This window comes from Phoenix dactylifera, chromosome 1, assembly GCF_051530095.1.
Source record: "Phoenix dactylifera cultivar Ajwa chromosome 1, Ajwa_hap1_PhDact_Kaust_v1.1, whole genome shotgun sequence".
NCBI classification, from domain to species: Eukaryota; Viridiplantae; Streptophyta; class Magnoliopsida; order Arecales; family Arecaceae; genus Phoenix; species Phoenix dactylifera.
In genome coordinates, this window is record NC_143190.1 from 44,967,164 (window position 1) to 44,987,928 (window position 20,765).

The window sequence follows — 20,765 nt, forward strand, 5'->3', positions numbered from 1 at the left end:
TTTTCAAGAGATAAGAGAAGAACTAAGCAAGAAACAATAGCCAGTGGTAGAACGACGATCTGTAGGGTCACATGCTCAATCAGCATCGAAATAGGCCTGAAGATCCAAAGCGGAGTGGGCTGAGAAAGATAGGCCGTGGAATAATGTACCCTTAACATACCGGAGAATATGTAGAACTGCTGCAGTGTGTAAAGCGTGGTGCATGCATAAATTGACTAAGTAGGGTAACTGCATAAGAGATATCAGGACATGTAACTGTCAAATAAATGAGACTACCAATCAACTGCCGAAACAGAGTCGCATCTTTCAATGGTTCACTATCAGTGGGAAGAAGCTTAATATTTACTTCCAGAGGACTATCCACAGTTTTGTTATCTGTCAACCCAGCACGAGACAGTAGCTTAAAGACATACTTAGCTTGAAAAAGATAATAACCATATGAGCTGAATGTCACCTCAAGACCCAGAAAGTAGCTGAAGGATCCTAAATCTTTCATCTCAAACTGTTGTCCAAGAAACTACTGAAGTGTATGAATTCCTGAGATGTCACTTCCAGTAATAACCATATCATCTACATATAGCAAGAGAAAAACAATACCAGCCTCAGATCGCTGAAGAAATAGTGTAGAATCATATGCACTAGGAGTGAAGCCCTGCTGAGTCAGGACTGAGCTGAACTTGAAAAATCAAGCTCGAGAAAACTGCTTAAGGTCATAGAGTGCCTTACGAAGATGACAGACCTTCCCAGACGGATGAGCAAAACCTGAAGGAGGTTGTAGATACACTTCCTCATCTAAATCACCATTGAGGAAAGCATTTTTAACATCCATCTAATACATCTTCCATCGCTTAACGGCTACAACTGCAAGCAAAGAACGAAATGTGATAAGACGTGCTACTGGAGCAAAGGTCACCTCATAATCAATACCATACTCCTGTGTGAATCCTCGAGCCACAAGTCGAGCCTCGTAGCGTTCCACTGAACCGTTAGCACGGGTCTTGATCTTATACACCCACTTGCATCGTACTACATTTTTTTAGGAGGCAAGTCAGTCAGATCCCATGTATGAGTATCTTGAAGGGCTTGGAGTTCATCAGTCATGGCTTTCTGCCAAAGAGGATTAGAGCTGGCCTCGAGAGTAGCAAGAGTAAAAAAATAGTGGTAATCACTAAGATGAGATGGGATAGATCTTACCCTACTAGAGCGGCAAAGGGCAGTAAAGAAGGTGGGCTCGCATGATCCGGTTGTGATGATCAGATCAATGGACAGTCCAGACCTATTGGAGTCGATCGTTGAGAGATTGCCTGATGAGCTCCCATCACCTGCAACTGAAAAGGAGTCAGGGAAGAGATCAACAATAGGGTTATTGAAGATGGGAGAATACTAAAGAGCACTCGTGGAGAGCAGAGAGATGGTAGTAAACATTTTGTGTTCCCTAAATTAAACATGTCGGGCTATACAAAGTCGCTTGGCGATAGGATCATAACAATGATAACCTTTATGTTCGATACCATAACCAAGAAAACAGCAAGACTTGAGCATGGTTCAAGTTTAGTACGCTCATGTGAAGGAAGCAAAACAAAACAGGCACAACCAAAAATTTTTAGAAAAGAGTAATCGGGAACCTTCTCATAAAGAACCTCATATGGTGATTTATTTAAGATCATGGGAGAAGGTACCCGGTTGATGGTATAGACTGCTGTAAGAGCAGCCTCTCCCCAAAAAAACTCAGGTAAGGTAGCAGAAAGAAGAAGGAATCTGATAGTGTCCAAGATGTGTAAAGAAGAAGGGACCTGATAGTGTCCAAGATGTGTCGATGCTTTCATTCGACACAACCACTGGGAGGTGTAAGGACAAGAATAATGGGATACTGTTCCATCTTGTTTAAATACTTTCATGAATGAGGTGGAGGTATATTCCATGGCGTTGTTACTACCAAAAACTTTTATGGGTCGACCAAACTGGATTTTGACCATCTGCTAAAAATCATGAAAGTTGTCAAACAACTCAGAGCGATCACGTAAAATCGTTGGGTATGAGCTAGTATAGGCCGCTACAACATTGCAATTTACTTTAATTTTAACATTATAGAAAAAGTAATGCAATTTTTACCTCAATTCACTTTGGGCTTCGTTTGTGTTCTTTGAGCCTCCCAACGAAGAAATATTACCACCTGCCTATCCACGACTCGCTCTAGGTACCTTTTTCTTTGTACATCTGAACTTTTCGTAACTTCACTGTTGTTACTACCAAGTGCTGATTTCATCTTTTGCCAATTGATCAAGAAGGTGAGAGTTCAATTTCAATGGGAGATAGACCCAGAAAATGGATGTAAACAAAGAGCTAGATGGGGCTACATTCGAGTGGATCTCTATTCAAATCCGATTAGATCTAGATTCGATGATGGGAGTCCCACATCTATGATCCACCTCCTCTAAAATGCTTACATACAAACATCTAGCTCATACATCATGTGGTCCAAAAATAAACAATCTAAACAACACTAAATTATGTATATGTATATATATATATATATATATATATATATATATATATAAAAGATAAGATAGAGTTTTTCAAATCATACGATTTTTAGTATATAAACAATTTAAAGATAATAGATCTTATCCAATAGCTTAGATCATCAATATGGGATTCTTATTATCCGATGTAGATCTAATCAGATTTGAGTGAAAATTCATTCGAGTGTAGCCAAATCTCTCTCTCTCTCTTTCTCTCTCTCTCTCTTTCTCTCTCTCTCTATATATATAGGGGATTGATAACCTACTCTCTATTATAGTAGGTTATCAATCTACCCATTTTTTATTGGACAAAAAATATCTTTACTTTTTATAACTCTTAAGGATACTTTACGTCTTTTTACAATCTCACATTCGCTCGCCTTCTCAATCCCCAATTAATGCTCTCTCTCTCTCCAAGATATATATATGTGTGTGTGTGTGTATGTTTGTATGTATGTATACATGTACATATATGTAGATACATACATACATACACATACACGTACGTATATATACATACATATATCTATCTATATATATACATCCATCTATATGTATATGTGTGTATATATATATACATACATATAAATGTATATATATCAATACATATAAATGTATATATATATGTATGTATATATATACATACATCTATATGTATGTATATATATATATATATACACACATCTATATGTATGTGTTGGGGGAAAATAAATCATCCCAAAGCACGTGAGCAGGCCGCCAGCACGTGGCCGGAGGCGCCCGACCAGGAGGGCGCCCGACCTGGAGAACGCCCGACCCGGAGGGCGCCCGGCCTAGAAGGCGCCCGACCCGAAAGGCGCCCGACCTGGAAGGCATCCGACCTAGAAAGCACCCAATCTCGGAAGGCATCTGGTCCCGGAAGCCGGACCTCGCCAACTGCCCACTGCGGTCACATCCTCCTACGGCCCGATTTGGGACTATGCCTTAAGCGGCTCACTCAACAATTAATGCGCATGGTCTCTGCAGACCTCCGGCTTACTCAACCATTAATGCGCGTGGCACCTGTTGTCTACGGATCTCCAGTCCTCCACGGCAAATCAGCTCGGCTACCTCCAGTCAGCCGTGACAACTCTCTGATTCCGACCTCATCCCCTACGGCAAGGCATTAATTCACGTGATCGTGCACCAACTCATGCGACGTGCTCAGTTGTATGGCAACCTGGTCCCGTCGCATCATAGGTAACCCAGCGCCCCTCTATAAAAGGAGAACTCCTCTACCTTGAAGGGGGCTGGACACATTTTTCTTTGATATATCTTTTCCCCCTCTGACTTAGGCATCGGAGGGACGGCGCCGGAAACCCCGGCCACCAGCTTTTTGCAGGCCCCGCGGAGGACGCCGCCCACCGACGGATTGCCACCCACTGCCAGACGACGGTCTCCTCCCTTCTCACCTAGTGGTCACCCCCGGGTTCAATTTCCAGCAACAGTATGTATGTATGTATGTATGTATGTATGTATATATATGTATATATATATATATATATGTGTATATATATATATGTGTGTATATGTATGAGAGAGGGAGATAGCATTAATTGGGGGGTTAAGAGGATGAGTTAATGTGAGATTGTAAAAAGACATAAAGTATCCTTAAAGTTATAAAAAGTAAGGGTATTTTTTATCCAATGAAAAATGGGTAGATTGATGACCTACCATAACAGAGAGTAGGTTATCAATCCCCATGTATATATATAACACTCAAAGATGGAAGGCATTTGTTTGATGATTGATGAAGGCATTCAATTCTACCAATATTTCATGCTTTTCCGCCCAGCCTATGCGAATCTTTTTCCCCTCTCTGGACTCTTCTTTGCTTCCTCCTCGCATCCCCATGGGCAGCTCCACAACAAACTCCGCTCAACCACAGGTAAGTTCTCATTAGCCTTCTTTCTCTGTTGTTGCTATTGATATTGGCAAAATAGGCTTTAAGGATATAAAAGAGGCTGGATTGAGTTCATGTAAGATCTTTATATTGTATTCATCTTATTAATGAGAGCTCTTATTGGCTTAAATTAGAAAGTCTTTATATTGTATTCATCTTATTACCGGGATCTTTCTGGTGATGGCTTTGCACGATCTCTGAAGCTGAGCACTCTTCTAACCCCTGTGCAAATCTCTCTAAACTTCTTGCCCAAAAAGGTGTTGCAAGGGGCGGGATGGCACCAGTTAATAATATACTGCAGAAAATCTTGTCTCAGGAAAATGCTTTACTTTGAAACATGCTTCTCCATCTTTATAGCATGAAGCTTGATGAGTTTGTTAGACACCAATCCTGTTCCATTACAACGTACCGTGAGATTATGTTGGAGCATTTGAGTCTAATTTCATATACCTTGGAGTTTAGGCTCTGAATCACTTCCAATTAGCAAAAAGGCCTCTCCTGCAATGTGTTATTAAGTTATAGCTCCTTGGCCGATAGGATATTTAGTTCATCAACAAAGTACCAAAATTTCTGCAGGCAGGCAGATGACAATGATTTATTTATAGATTCGTTGACTTTTTAAGTGTACATAAGAAAAAATAAAATATATAAATAAATCTACCTCATCCTGTTAGCTTAAGCTTTTAGGATAAGTAATAATTCTAACATACATTAATTGCCCTTCAAGTTGCACACTATTTTTTTCCCCCACTATGTTACATTGTGTCATCTTTAGGTTTGGAATGAAAAGGGCACTACTAACAACCAAGAAATTGAGGTTTAGTGGGACCACTAATGGTTTAGTTACAGCAATGAAGTTTATTCAAAAGGATGCTCAGAATATTATTGTTCCAGAGGCATCATCCACCATAGCACTGTGCAACTTAATAAGTCAATATTTTGAATCAAATATGTATATATCAAATAAGGGTCATATCCTTCACGCCTGCAGGAAGGATTCCCCTTTGAGTGAATCCACCATTGGATCACCCACTGCACACATCTAAAGCACTCCGAACTCCCTCATTCATCCACTGCATAGATCTCAAAGCGACCAGTAGATGACCTAATGGTCGATTTGCACGGAGGAAGGAAATCCTTCTTTCGTGCGAAAGATACAACCTGTTCCGTCAAACAAATAGTTTTAGGCTACTAGGTACACGGGCTGGTTGCTTCCACCCATGTATCAAACTTCTCAAAAATCATTATTCATTGCAAGCACACATGCAAGCATGAGAGAAACATGCATGATTCTGATCATGTCAGATGAAAGAAATGCCGGTATCCATGATTCCCATCTAATAGATGCAGTTTAGTTGGTGCACTCCTCATTTCTCTCCCTGGAACAAGAACTAGATAGATATGTTTCTATTTCCATCTTTGATGAAAGATATTTCTGTTTCTATTGAAGGACTCATGTATGGAGCACCTTGCAAAACCTGTGTAATCTCCTTTCATCTTTGAATGAAGACTAAAGACTGTAAACTAAGGCTTATATAGAACTTATATAGAGAAATCTTGCTGTAACTGTAGAGAAAATTACGATTGGAATCAGTTTTCAATAATGATTTTCCTTGTTGATAACAAATTGTAATTCTCCACGACACAATCTTATGTCTCCAATAAAGATAAATGCTTTCCCAACTTGGTAGTTTAAGAGCCTGGTTAACACTTGGCGTCGAGTAACTTCATCATTGAATTCTACCATATCTTGTTGGTCGCCTGTTCTAGCTATAACAGACACCACTATGGATCATGGGAGTGGGTCATCCCTCTAAATTCTTGAATAATTTGTTTGTTATTTTCGAGTAATCAGACATAAGGAACCTCTTGCTCCAATTTGCTCAAATAAAGTGATCAAAATTTGTCAAGAGAAGTATAGAACAACTGTTTTTTCTAAGGAAAACCGACAGTAGAACCGTACTCTCTCTTGCTTTCATAATACTTTCAGAAAGACCTCATTCTCAATCTTTTCAGTCGAATAAAAAGACCTAGTTGGTAATTAAAGTTCAGATGTGCTCATAGGAATCAAACTTTTGCCTTTTGTCCTAATAAATCAATTTTACCATATACAATAAACAGGACGATTCAGACTGAAACGAATCATTAGGGCCATGCTAGCATTTAGCACCTTCTATTATATATCGTCTCTCCATTATCAGCATCAAGTTTGCTTCACCAACTTCACCACTCTTTCACCATCATCTTGTTCGTTTCTTGTCTCTTGTTGCTTTGCATGCATGCTCAACAAAAGGGCTGGATGCCAGCATCATCTTGTTTGTTTCTAGTCTCTTGTTGCTTTGCATGCATGCTCAACGACAGGGTTGGATGCCAGCAGTGTTGTAGAAGACCATGTCAATGTCAGATAAATAGTGTTGATGAATTGTGAAGATGGCATGGCTACGGTGTTGACTGGCCACAGTGGTGGAGATGTGGGATTGTGGGTGGAACTGACATCCAGTTGCATCATCAAAAAGTCCAAAACTTTCATATGTTCGTTTCCAACATCCAGGGTGGCGTGAGCGATAGCCACCCGTTGCTCAAAGATATTCAGACTATGATGTGTGGAGGAATGACCATTCAAGCGAAGTATACATACCGTGAAGCAAACGAGGCAGCAGATTAGGTAGCCTCTTATGTGGCTAACTATTTTAGGAAGACCCTCTGGCTGAACGAGGAGAACTTATCTGGAGCGCTCCAAAAACTAACATCTTTTGATATTTTTGGATGTATTCGTATCCGCCGTGTATGATGTATCTGCTTTAGCAAGCATAAAATAAAAAAATTAAAAAAAATAATAAAACCTGCACCGAGATATCCGCCGGTGGAAAATATTTCCAACAAGGAGATATCCGTCATTGGAAAATATTGTATTATTCATTATCTCATATATTAAAAAAATGTTTATAAACCTTGAGAACTGCATAAACGTATGGTCATCATTTTTGATATATGAGAACTGCCAGACAAATCCAAAAAAGAGACAGAAACAAGAGGACAACTTGCATCGGCTGAACTAATTAATTAAGGGTGATATTGGAAGATTAAATGTTTCTAAATTTCTCTCATTTCTTCTTCTTGGGGGGATGGACACATGTACACAGAGAGAGCGAGCCCATGATCCCACACTCTATAGCACCATCAATCCTTACTGTCTCAAGCAAAAGACGAAGGGAATCATCCTTAAAAGTTCTACCAAATTGAATACAAAATAATAAATTTTATATAGATGAACTAACTCTATAACCCAACCAAAGAATGGTTAGAATGATGGAGTGAATTATGTAACATGTCCAGAAGGGACGCATGTAGGTTTCAAAAATTTTAGACAGGCATAAATGCGTCTTTCATATTTTAACGACAAATATGCAAGAAATTTTGGAGATATATATACACACGTATGTATGTATGTATGTATGTATGTATGTATGTATGTATGTGTATGTATGTATGTGCGCGCACGCAACATATCTAAAATAAAACTGAAGCTAAAATTTACAACAGGATGATGGTGTTAAAAGTTATTAACAGTGAATGCATACCGGAGGAGAGTCATAAGAGGGAGAACACTCCTCTGGAAAAGATCAATGGATGGGTACCGTATCAAGCACTGGCAACAAATAGAGTGGAAACCTAATAAAAAGATGGATAATCGCATTCTCTAGAGCATTTTTTTTTTTTCTTTTCTTGTTGGTAATCTATAGTATGGAATTACTAATTAGTAAGTATAATAGATGGAGGGTTGGGCCTGCTGGAAGAAACGTACTTGTATGTTATCGTATAACCTTACTAAAATACATACACTTCATTTTGGATCACTGTCAATTGCTACATAAAAAATTTGATACAAAATACCCGTCATCTTTGTCTTCTCGGCATGGCCCTGCTTGATCAGCACGCACCAGTTACAAGTTCAGAAAGTATTCTACAACTATGATCTAAAGAGATCTTGAAAATTTCTGCAATCGATCAACTGACAGTGATCACCCATATTTTTGGCTCCGAGAGCTTCGATTTCAATTAGTTTTAGCATTTGACAACACAAAGCACCTCTAATGAATAATGCTCCTACAAACAACAGATGGAAATGAGATCCTCCGGGCTTCTAAATCTAAGTTCTAGCAAAATCGCAACCATGGACGCTGGGAGCACCCTTCACATGAAAGAAGGATTGGGAGAAATAACTAGTTATGCTCGAAACTCTTCCCTTCAGGTTAGAACCTTGCCACATGACCACAACCTCATTTACCCATGTCAAGAGTTCAACCATCTCTAATTTGTTTCAGATCCTGTATTCTTCTTCAGAAAAAGAGCATGGATGCCTGGAAGCATAATATAGTGCACTTAGCTGTAAATGTATATGTTTCCAAGACCCCCAAAAGTTCAGCATGGTTGACCTTGGTTGCTCCTCTGGGCCTAATGCTTTGTGTATGGCTAGAGATATCATTGAGGCCATTGATGAGAAGTGCAGCAAATTGTCACAGCAGACACCAGAAATCTCAGTGTTCCTTAATGATCTTCCGATGAATGACTTCAATGCAATATTTGCCAACTTTCCAGAATTCTTTAATAAGCTTAAGACACATGACAACAGGGAAAGAGGTAGCCACCGATTCGTGTTCTTGGCTGGAGTTCCTGGGTCTTTCTACGGGAGGCTTTTCCCGAAAAATAGCCTACATTTCATATACTCCTGCTTTACCTTGCACTGGCTCTCTCAGGTCAGATTTATTCTTTTTTCGCAGAAACAGATTATCATACCGCTGCACTAGCGAGTTGATGCTGCTTCTCCAATTACTCTTAGGTCATGTTTGATGATGGAAGATCTTGAGCATATCTTTAGAAAATTCATGGAAATCGCATTGGTCGAAAGAGATCGGGGTAGCCAGAGGGGACAACTAATACCTAGTTTTCAAGAATCATTAGTTCCTTTTCCAAGATTATTTATCCCATCAAAATTAGGGATTGGTTGTTCCTACAGCTACATGATCTCTTTCGACCACACCAATGCCCCAACGAAAATCTTATTAGATCTTGCACCATCCAAACAGGCCATTACATATGCATCAACCTGAACTGTTTGCATCCATTACGTGGATAGATTGTGTAAATTTATGCATTCATTAAAGAGTCCGATTATAGTGATCCAATGAAGTACAAAACAGAAATAATAACTCTGGTAGATGGAAAGATACACATGGGCACACATATTTAGATTCTTTTTTTTTTTTTCTGCATGACAGAATTACTCCTAAAACACCCTTATGTAATTTCTATACTCTTATCGTTGCCAAAACTATTTTAATTTACTGACTTAACAAAACAAAACACGAAAACCTGGAAGTGTGACTTAGAAAAACTAAAACACAAGGGTTTGGGAATTTATTTGGCCAAGTATTTTTGGCATTCCCACTGTATTTCACAGGCGGAAGAAGGGTTGGGTTTTGGCTTTACCAGGGTCTTAGGATAAATGAAGTGGGACGGTCGGTATGGAAGGCTGGGTTTCATGGAACAAGAAACTGAACCATTATGATGTGGCGAAGGATAGGAAGCTGATAAAGTTTTGGATAATAGCTCTAGAACAGGATAAGTTAAATACTGTCTTGGGATAGATGCAGGAGACTGCTTCAGTCTAAGTTAGAAACTAATAGCCTGGTTTCTTAATCTTGGCCTGGGGGCTTGGAACTTGCCTCACGAATTCATAGAAAGTTCTATTTGGAAATTGATACTCATGATCAAGAGTCCACTAGTTAAGTTGTCACATCCCCACAGTATCATGAACTCTAATAAATCTATCAGGTTAGTGCCAAAGTGGAGAAATACATGAACAGAGAAGATTCTGCTAACCCTTTAAGGCATATGTGTGGACAGAAGAGTCAGTCGCTGTGAGAATTCTGTATGCTGATATATGTAGAAATTTTTAAAGGACTCCAAACTAATCTTTTCTTTGGTACACAGATATAATACTGTCAAACTTGCAGATATAATACCTTTTATCCTTTGAAGGCTTGCTAGTTCTACATATGCGTGGATACGAAATCATCTTCACTCTCTGTGGATAGATTTAGAACCTCAAATTTTGTGTATCTCACCAAACAAACTGGCATTTGTTGTAGCCTCTGCATGCAAATCTAGCATCCTTTAACTATCAATTTTGATAGATTCAGCTAGCCCATCTGCTAGTTAATCTTTAATCGCAACAATATAGTCACAATATTCTATCTTTGCATCTTTTCCCATTCTCAGAAGACAATCTACGTTGAAATATATTATCATCTAATGAAAAGTTAAGAAATATTAAATATGTTCTAAGGGACAATATGACCAATACTGTACCATTCCAACGTGAAAGTGCCACCATTACGTACAAATAGCGGTACCATATTTCTGATGGAAAAATTGTACGGGCATCTATACTGGTATTTACAACCTTGGTTGTCATGATTTAATTTTCATAACTTATATTGATACCTACATCAATCCACAAGTAATGAATTGCTTTTCACCTGTGTAAAAATAAAACTTGCCCTATTACTTTATAGATCACCAAGTTGCACGAAATAGACACGCAGTTTCATCCAATGATGCTTAAGATTCTCTCAACTTTTTCAATCAAGATATGTTGTTTCGATACCAGGCCCCGTACCGATGCTGCCCTCTTACTATGTTGATATGCTCGGTACGAGCCAGTTCGACATATCAAATGTTGGTACGCCCTCGTACCGTGTACCGGTACCGAACCGGTATTACACGGTACACACCGTATCATCTGGTTCGGTACAGTATGGCGTACCATGATTTCAATCAATGTCTGCAAAACAATTACTGGTAACTGCACCAATATGTTATCGGTTTAATACCATATGATATGCACCACATATCAAGATAGGCCCTCAACATGTTTTTCTATCTCAGGATGGTACCACCCAAACCAAACAGCATGGTTGGTATTGAGCGATTATGGGGATTATTCTATTTAGTCTGGATTAGTATAAACCAATTTGGCTCATATACCGAATCGAACTTGGTACTATACTAATGCCTTACTAGTACGATACAATCAGTATGGGTCAATATGATGGACCTTGGTTTTAATTGCTATTTCTTTCGACTATAATACCTTCTCAAATAGGTAGGTGTTCGAATTTGGTATTTCTATGATTGACGAGCTTGCATGAATTTAATTACCAAATCTTTTGCCTGATAGTTATTTTGTTAAAAGATGATATTTTCTAGGGCTCTACTAGAACCCATGCAAGCCAAAAAGTACGACTGCTAGAAATCCCTATACATCTATTATGCTCTTGTTGACCCCCAAAGTCAAGCGCTTATGTTATGTTAAAATATTGAAAAAGTGTACATCCAATGAACATTATTTGAAATTTAATTTCTTCGTTATTATCCAAAAGTGGACCTTAGCATAGAACAAGCAATTAAACTTGCCCACAAATACAACAAATTACAAACTCATTAGTTATCAGAACCTTAACAGAAAACAACCCATACAAGAACACTTGTTACATTCACATATGAACATATATAACAAAATCATATGAAGAAACTAACACTAGGGTCCTTTTTTGGAAAAAAAAAATAAACTATATATTCAAGAATTAAGGCATGGATTTCTTATTCAGAACATACCACTGATTTTCTGTCTTCCTCGTGTAATTTCAATCTATTATCAATGCAAACCCAGGGTAAGAACGATTTCATGGAGGCAATCATAGCTGCAGTTATACAATGTATACTTCAAATTTTATCACTAAAATGAATTAAAAAGAAATATCTCAATGTTATTATTTGTTTCCTTTTGATCCAGTATTAGTTTTATCAAAAATCTTAGTAAAACAAAGATAATTTGAATTACATGCAATAATCATATTGCTCCAAAACTAGTGCAAAAGTTTCAAAAAGCAGTTTTTGCTATATATGTGTGTGCATGTGTTAAGTAACTGACCGACCCCATTTAAAAGATAACCAATAGGGAATTTCAGTACTATAACCACTAGAATGTCAGCATTCATATATTTTTACTTGGATGTGCTAAAGTATATGTTAATAGTTGTATGAATGTGTCTGCATATGTTGGCTTCTAAATATGTATCCATCCAAGTTCTTATATATCTATTAAAATCCACAATTTTAATAATGGATTTTCTTGTAAACTTTTTTAACTGTGTAAAATCTTGATATCATGAGGCCTGCCTACTGTTTGAACTTTTAACAGCTCTTAACAAAGAATAATTATCATGTCATTATTATTTTTCAGCAATACATTTTCTCTAGTAAATGATTAATTAGGATATCCTGTAAGTATGATAAACAAACTTACCTCGTAACACAACTAATGTGTAAAGCAACATAAACAATATCTGTTCTTATATAAAGAGGGCTTTAAAAGGAGTTTTAATATATAACCTTTCGTATTGTTTAGTGTGATAATTTTTGAGGATTATATCCTAACATTTTCAGTATGTCCATGTCTCTAAAATATTTTATGTGTTCCCCCAGGACTTTTCAACAATGAGAGAAAGCCAATTAATAAAGGGAAAATGTACATATCTCATACAAGTCCACCTGCAGTTGCAATAGCCTACTTCAATCAATTTCAGAAAGATTTTACCCTCTTCCTTAAGTCAAGATCAGCTTAGTTAGTTTGTGGAGGACAAATGGTTCTAGCCATGCTAGGAAGGAAATCTCAGGATCACAATGATAAAAGCACAATTTTCCTGTGGGAAGTTTTAGCCCAATCTTTTGCTCTTATGGTGTCACAGGTGAGTGTAACAACTACTTAACTTTATTTTTGAGCAACATATAGACACAGAAATTAAATTCCTTTCCTTGTCTTTACAATAATCACATTATTTTGTATTATTTTTATATGGAAGAGACAAACCCAAGTCTGTCCAATACCAGACATGACAATTTACAAAATTGGAGTAATACTGAGTAAAATTAGACGAGCGAACAGTTTTATCTCTTTTTCTTTTAAAAAAAAAGCATAGAGATGCATTTGGAACAAGTAATATGTGCATGCCTACAATACCCCAATTAATATACCTATAATGAATGAGATATTTGTATCTCAGAATGATACTAATAAATATAAATATTCAACAGATCTAATTTGATCACAAATGGCTCGAATTATAATTTTTTTTTTTTTTTTTTTTTTTTGCTAAAGGAATTATAATTATTCTATATGGTAATATTGGTCAACTAATAATGATTATACTTGTGATGTCATACAGCTATACATATCCTTACTGTTAATAATCTCTTGATGCAAATATTGATATTTAAGGGCCTGTTTAGACACTGGATCTGATACCTGCGCATAACATCCCTGTGTAAAGAAGTTAGTGAACGGAGGAGAGGAATTTAGCCATTGTGGGTGGCCATAAACACTAGAAAACCTGAAAAATCAGGATAGCACATTCAAGCAGAAAGGTGATTGCACATCCCCTAAGTATAAGGAAGAGATTTCAGACCTTCTTCAATCCCCCATTATTTTCATCTTCTTACCTTTTTTTCCCTTTTTCCTTTCATCTTCCCCACCTTGAGCAAAAGCTGCTACAGAGATATCTCCTTTCAATGCCAAAGAAGCCCTAAATGTAATTCAGAGGTTCGGAATGAAATGTACTAAAATGTCAAAAAACTAAGGGCCCATCTAACAAGGTCACCAATATTCCAGGATAAGAAAGTCAGAAAGAAGCCAATTATCTTTGTTTTGCTTCCTGACTTCAGAGAGCAAGAAAAATGTTATGTATCTACAACTGTTTCATATTTTCAGAAATAGGAAACCGAAAAAATATTCTGTAATTATGGCAGAAGGTGTGGAGTTAGTGGCGGAGGCAACAACATTGGTGATCGTGACAGCAGCGGCAATGATGGTGGCAACAGCATTGTTAACACAAAATGGAAAACAGAAACTTCGAAGCAGACTAGTTTGCTACCATTATCTTTAAAAATTAGAAATTATTTTTAATAAAAGAAAATAAAAATGGTTAACTATATGTTTTCAGGCCACCAGTTACCTTTCTTTTTGCTCTGATATCAGAAAAGCGAACAACAGAATGACCAGACCTTAAGTTTAACATTTAAGTGAACTTAAGGATGGTAACAATGTCTTCTTACTAATATACTAAAGAATCTATCTTCAATTGTAATGAAAATATTAAATCACAGCCAAAATTATATTTCACTTTCTATAAACCGTATTTCTCTCATGAGTCCCCCTATTTCGCCTCTCAACAATGCTCCCTTATTGTTTATGCATAGAAAATAGTGAAAGAAGAGAAGGTGGATACATATAATGTTCCATTTTATGCTCCATCCGTGAAGAAAATTGAAGACGAAGTACACAAGGAAGGATCTTTTATAATTGATCGTATACAAACTTATGAATTTAACACAACCAGCGGAGATGCCACAAAGGATGGACAGATCACGTCATTGGCCATTAGAGCTATTCAAGAAGCAATGATTTGCTACCATTTCGGAGGAGAGATTATCGATACCTTATTCGAAACTTATGGTAGATTGCTCGGTGAATCAATGGAAAAAGAAGAAATAAAAGGTGTTCACTTAGTAGTGGTTCTAAGAAAGTCTGGTTGATTATACCCAAAAAAAGAAAGTAATCAAACACTGTCATATAAGTATTTTCCATATTAGATACCCTGCTTGTGAGAATTCATCCAAAGTGCACATCACCATACGTACAATAACATGATAATATTTTAAGTACATTTGAGCTACCGTAAGGAGCACTATATTGTCTAAGAGAATTTCATGTCCACCATATATATCTGCAAAACATAAGAAAATTGATTTCACATCAATTAGGAATTAGGATCTTCATATGGTAACTCAATATTGAGGTAACCATGTTGGAAAACTATGCTTGAAACTGAAACTCAATATGTAGCTCTAGACTTTAGTATTCAATTTTAATTACCACTAATATGTAAATCATGTTGTTCGATCAATACGTCAAAGCCAACACTAAGAGCGTTACAAAGAAAAGTAGACACGGACCACCATTAAGGTTAGCCGAACTGGTGCCGATCGGTGCTGGTTCGGTACGGAGGAGCCAGATGGTTCACCCCAGTTCAATAAACCATAATTCAAGTTTTTGAGATATTGAAAGAGGAGGAGCCGAACCCGTTTGCACCGGTTCACGCTATTTTTTGAAAAATGGCGCCGAACCATGCCGGTTCCTCGCCGGTTTGGTTTGGTACAGGATGAACCAGGTAGTTTAGTCCGCCTCGGCAAAGCATGACCACCGATTCTCAAGCTAGCATGTACAACCTATCTCTGCAATACTAAGTTCTCACAAGAATTATATATTTAATGAGAAAACATATGCTTAGTGCATGTATGATCATGGATAATAACATGTGGGATCAATGGATTAAGCATGCAGAGACTGTTTATATTAATTTCATGATATACAAGTTGCTAGATAGCCAACCTCAAAAATAGTTCAAACAAGGGTGGATGGTTGTGGTTATGGTACATGAGTTGTTGAACATGGCCAAGCTTATTATCCCTTCTATGGTTACCAAACTATTCCATCTAATGGATGATGCACAAAGTTAAGATAGGAATGAGAGATTAAGTTAAACTATGCATTTGTTATCCATTTTTAAACTCCCAAGGATGCGAATTCATAGCAATTAAAAATTTGACAACCAAAATAAAGGAGTATACGATGGTGATAGAAGAATGTAGGAGAATGCAAGATAAGCAAAAAGAATGGAAAAGCTGTCTCCATACCCAAAGGTTGTTAACTATTTCTAAAAATTTTAGGAGATAATAAGATAGGTTCCTTTATCTATGACAAGTGCAAAGCCTCCAACAGCCAATTATTAAGTGAAAAAAATGTAGGACAAAGCAAGGTTGTTTTCTATGGAGCTCAATACATGAAAAAGCACTTGAACAGCAATATTCAGAAAATTTTGGCAAAGATCACATCACTTTCAGTGCTATGATCTATGATATATGGGCAGATATGAGTCCAAGTGTCTTCCAGAACAGAGCCCTTCAGCAACAAAAGTTCCAAAATTAATCTCAAGGGAAAAGAATCTGGGCCAGCTTTCAGAACAATATGTATATCAACCTCCTAGAGTTCAACGACATATCATATAGACTAATATAGATGCAAACCTTCACTTCTAGTGAATCAATCCTTTATGTGACTCAGGCATGAGTTTAGTATCAAACAGGTTACTGAAAAATTAAGTCAAAGTAGAACCTTCAAATTTCTAACAATTTGAAAAGTTATAACCGCTTGCACATACAGAGGAAAAGGGAACCAAGTAACTGAATTTTGCCTCAACTTCTAGATATAGCCCTATTAAATTGGAGCTACTCTAAAATTTTCAGTACAATGTTCTTTCAGCCAAACCATGTATAATGCTGTAGATGTTTAAGGACGACTTAATATAGATTAGAAAACTATGTCATTTGGATAAAGGAACAATTAAAAGTTAAAACCTTCGGAAGCCTATTGCCCACCTTTATGTACATGCAGTGATGATTCCCATCTAGGAGATTTCAACCACTACTCTTCCAGACCCTTAAGTTTTCTATGATTTCTTTATTTTGTTATGATGTTAGCAGAACTCTGGAAGATACATGGAGGCAGGAATTTATTAGGATGATACGACCTTCCAAGCCTACATTACTCTGTTAAACTACTACCAATGAGATAAATTTCCTAATTGAAAATTAAGAAAAACTTGGTCTGAGATCTATTATTTCTCTCACCTGTACAAAAAGGAAAAAAATAATCTTTTCCTACTGAAGCAGAAGTTCGGAGAAAGAAATGAATCTAAAACTGATATACAAACTCAAAAGTTCGTTGGGAATAAGACATAAGATCAGGAATAGATGTGGTTCCATTCTATTCTAGAAGTAATTTTCCCAATCTCAAGAAATATCTAAATACATCCTCTTTGACAATGGACTGGCATCTGAAATGAAAAGCAACTGTAAGCAAATCAGTTATAGGAAATTTTCCAGGGGAACCACCATAGCAACAGTTCGTAATAAAATTGTCACGTCCTGTGACTTCTGATGTGATATCATATGCTGGCATCATCCAGCTAGAACTCTCAAAGCAAAGGGAGAAAACTCCAAGACACCAGCAGTATCTATATCAGCAGATAAGCTACTTCAAATTCTTCCCTATAGAGTTCCTTGCAGATCAAAGGAGATAGCAATGGGCAAGAGCATGAATTATTTAGGACTCTTTATTTTCTCTTTTGGAGTGCAAAGGAGGGCCTAAGCCCTAGAGCTCCCTATTTTCAATTAAAAGGACACATTCGAGAAAGTTCTCCTAACCGATACATTCAGAAGACTGAAAGCAATGCTCAGCATGACAAACTTCAAGTTTGACAGAGCATGCCAGGATTAATAGCGTCAAACCTACAATTGTACAGAAACTTCATTGCAGTTGGCTTCAAGTTGAAACAGGTACAGAGTTGAAGATGGTAACCTAAAATAAGTTTTAGCTCTGACTAGTTGGAGTTGAACATTACCATGGAGATGAAGAAATGAGGGATAAACTTTCTTCGAGTCTAAACAAAAAGCAAAAACAAGCATAAACCTAAAATATTTCATACTCTCAGGGTTTCAAGTTTATAATGAAAGTTGTAACAGCCCCCTATAGAGCTCATGACAGTCCATTTCCGCGGTCCGAAAAAAAAGGAGAGGCTGCCAAACTATGCGACAGGCAGTAAAATGTCACAGTGAAAGAAGAAAAATAGAGTTTGAAGGGTGATAACCATGTACTACGATAACCACTACAAATCGAAGAGCAATCCTCCAGTGTCGACACCAGAGAAAATCGCCTAGAAACTTCTTCTTCTTTTTGGCACGTACCTTCTGACACCTAAATGCAAAGACAGAAGGCAAAGGACTCCTAGTATCCGTCCCATTACTTCCAGCAGACAAAATCAAAGTCCGCTTCCTGTGCTACCACAACCACCATTACAAGGACAAGTCTACAACAAGAACAAAATCACCGAGCATTTTATGTCATATCTCTTACCCATAGTGTCTGCTTTTGTACCAAAAAAACATAGAATCTGTTTCAAGTTTTCAACAAATAAACCAAGCCACAGCTATTATAACAGGTAGCATGTTCACTATTACCATTGAAACAACTTATATTCACAAGTCTATCTCAGAAGTGCAGCCTATTAGAACATATCATTTATTTCAGATCTAAAAGCACACACAGATTACAAGAACATATTCACAACTGACCTCAAGCAACCGAGGACATCAGACTCAGAGCAGTACAAGAACAGAACTTCCAACAGCAAGACAACAACCACCATATAGCAGTAAGTCGCCCAAACACTGAAGCATCTGGATCAATTGCCACTCCCCATATCCTTGTTGATGGCATCAGCAGCAGCAGCCAGGTCCTCATCCAGGAAGATGTCCCACTTCCCATCCCACCTGATGAAGAACTCGGTGTCCTCCAAGTACTTGACCCTGTGCACATCCCCGGCCGGGGTGAACAGAAAATCCCCATCCTCGAGCCCGTAGCTCTCTTTCTTGGTCAGATTCCAGACCTTCTTCTTCCCCTTGATGACGACCAGGTCGTGGCCGAAGGTGTGGTGGTGGGCCGGCTCCACGCTCCCGGCCTTGAACCGGACGTAGGCCGAGGTGGGGCTCTCCCTCACGATCCTCATCTCCCCTCCTGGCATGATCCCCACCGGCTCGAACTCCATGCCCTTCCTCAGGACGCAGATTGGGCAGCCCTCATCGGGGGCGGGGATGGCGGCCATCTCGGTTACGGACTGGTCGAAAAAGGACTGGATGTCCTCCGGCCAGGGGGCGTCGCCGGAGGCCGGGCAGGGGTACTTGAAGGGGGTGCGAAGCCAGGCGTCGAGGATCTTGACGGCGTCGGTGGGGGCGGTGAACATGCCGGAGACGGAGAGGACGTTGCAGGCGTTGATGGAGCGGGTGTTGACGGCGTCGCCGACGGAGGAGCAGGTGCTGGCGTACACGCGGGGGAACTTGTTGGCGAAGATGGACACGCCCACGCCGGTGCCGCAGGCCAGGAGGCCGCGGGTCTCCGGCTGGTCGCCGCCAGCGGCGGCAGCTGAGCTGACTTGGCGGCCGATGCGCTCGGCGATGGAGTAGTACTTGTCGGTGCCGAGGTCGATGAGGTCGATGCCGGGTAAGGAGCGGAGGTGGGCCACAAGGGCGTCCTTGAGCGCGCACCCAAAGGAGTCGGCGCCGGCGTAGATCCTCAGAGAGGGGACCGGCGAGGCGGTGCCGTTCTCCGCCGCCGCTGTCAGATTATCGCCCGACGACATCGCTGATGTCTGATCTCCTGGCTGGAGTTCGTCTCGGCTGCTCTAGGGCTTCCTCCGCCCACCAATTGGCTTTAAATTGACGCGCAGAAGATAAGAATAAAGAAACAAAAATAACGCAGATTGCCATCACTCGCCCCCCGTTGGATCCTGTCCGTATGCAGATTTTTCGTGGAGATGTGCACGTGGCAACTGCCTTTCCACAGGTGGCACCTAGCACCGGCCACTAGTATTTTAAATTTTTCCCTCAATTCCAGAGCAAACGTCCAGATTCATTTTGAGTAATATTTTGAACTTTATTTTTGTCGCAACATTTATTAAATTATATTCTTCTACCGAAAATAAATTTTTTTAACCTAATACAATCATACACATCCAAAAAAAAAAAAAAAAAAAAAAAAAGAAATGGTGGTGGAGGGGAAGTTTAAGTTATATAGCCATTACATCTCCGGGCACCAGAGTATTGTACAACAAACGATGCAACCCAATCAACAACTCTGTTCACCTCGCAATATATATGGATGACTTGAGTAGCCACACATTCTCTCAACAAATTGTGGATATCTTGTAGTAATGGGTGCTCATTGCCAGACCTAGCATGGCTCTGAATCTACCTAATCATCATCGCCGAGTCTCCTTCCAAGTGAACCCAGTTTGCCCTCAGAGTGAGCCATGCATAGGTAATGCTTCCCAAGCAGCTCAAAGCTTAGCTCCAAGAATGGAGGTGTCATAGAGCCGACAGCCTCCAGCAGCAAGTAATCTGCAGTCAACATCCGTGATCACAAAACCAACCCCTCCTCCCCTGCCATCATCAAACACGCTGCCATCAAAAATTACCTTGAGAAAGCTTGGGGGTGGAGCCTCTCAGGCGACAAATATCATCCGAAGCGCTCCAAGAGCTACATGGGAAGCCTAGATATCCCTCGCAGTCTCAGGTCCTCCAAGAAA

At 39.0% G+C, this 20,765-nt stretch overlaps 1 protein-coding gene, 1 long non-coding RNA gene and 1 pseudogene across 2 annotated transcripts; 2 read left to right on the forward strand and 1 right to left on the reverse strand.

Moving 5' to 3' along the window:
- The first annotated feature begins 4,104 nt into the window (after window positions 1-4,104).
- LOC148715326 (uncharacterized) lies at window positions 4,105-7,393 on the forward strand. Its single transcript, XR_015968071.2, has 2 exons — window positions 4,105-4,428; window positions 6,821-7,393. It is a non-coding gene; the product is annotated as an uncharacterized LOC148715326 (long non-coding RNA).
- Window positions 7,394-8,438: 1,045 nt separating this feature from the next.
- LOC103722348 (putative methyltransferase TCM_000336) lies at window positions 8,439-15,135 on the forward strand (annotated as a pseudogene).
- Window positions 15,136-18,612: 3,477 nt separating this feature from the next.
- On the reverse strand, window positions 18,613-20,219 carry DRT102 (DNA-damage-repair/toleration protein DRT102). Its single transcript, XM_008812870.6, has one exon. The coding sequence runs from the start codon at window positions 19,818-19,820 to the stop codon at window positions 18,867-18,869; it is 954 nt and encodes a 317-aa protein (XP_008811092.2). The 5' UTR covers window positions 19,821-20,219; the 3' UTR covers window positions 18,613-18,866.
- Window positions 20,220-20,765: the final 546 nt, after the last annotated feature.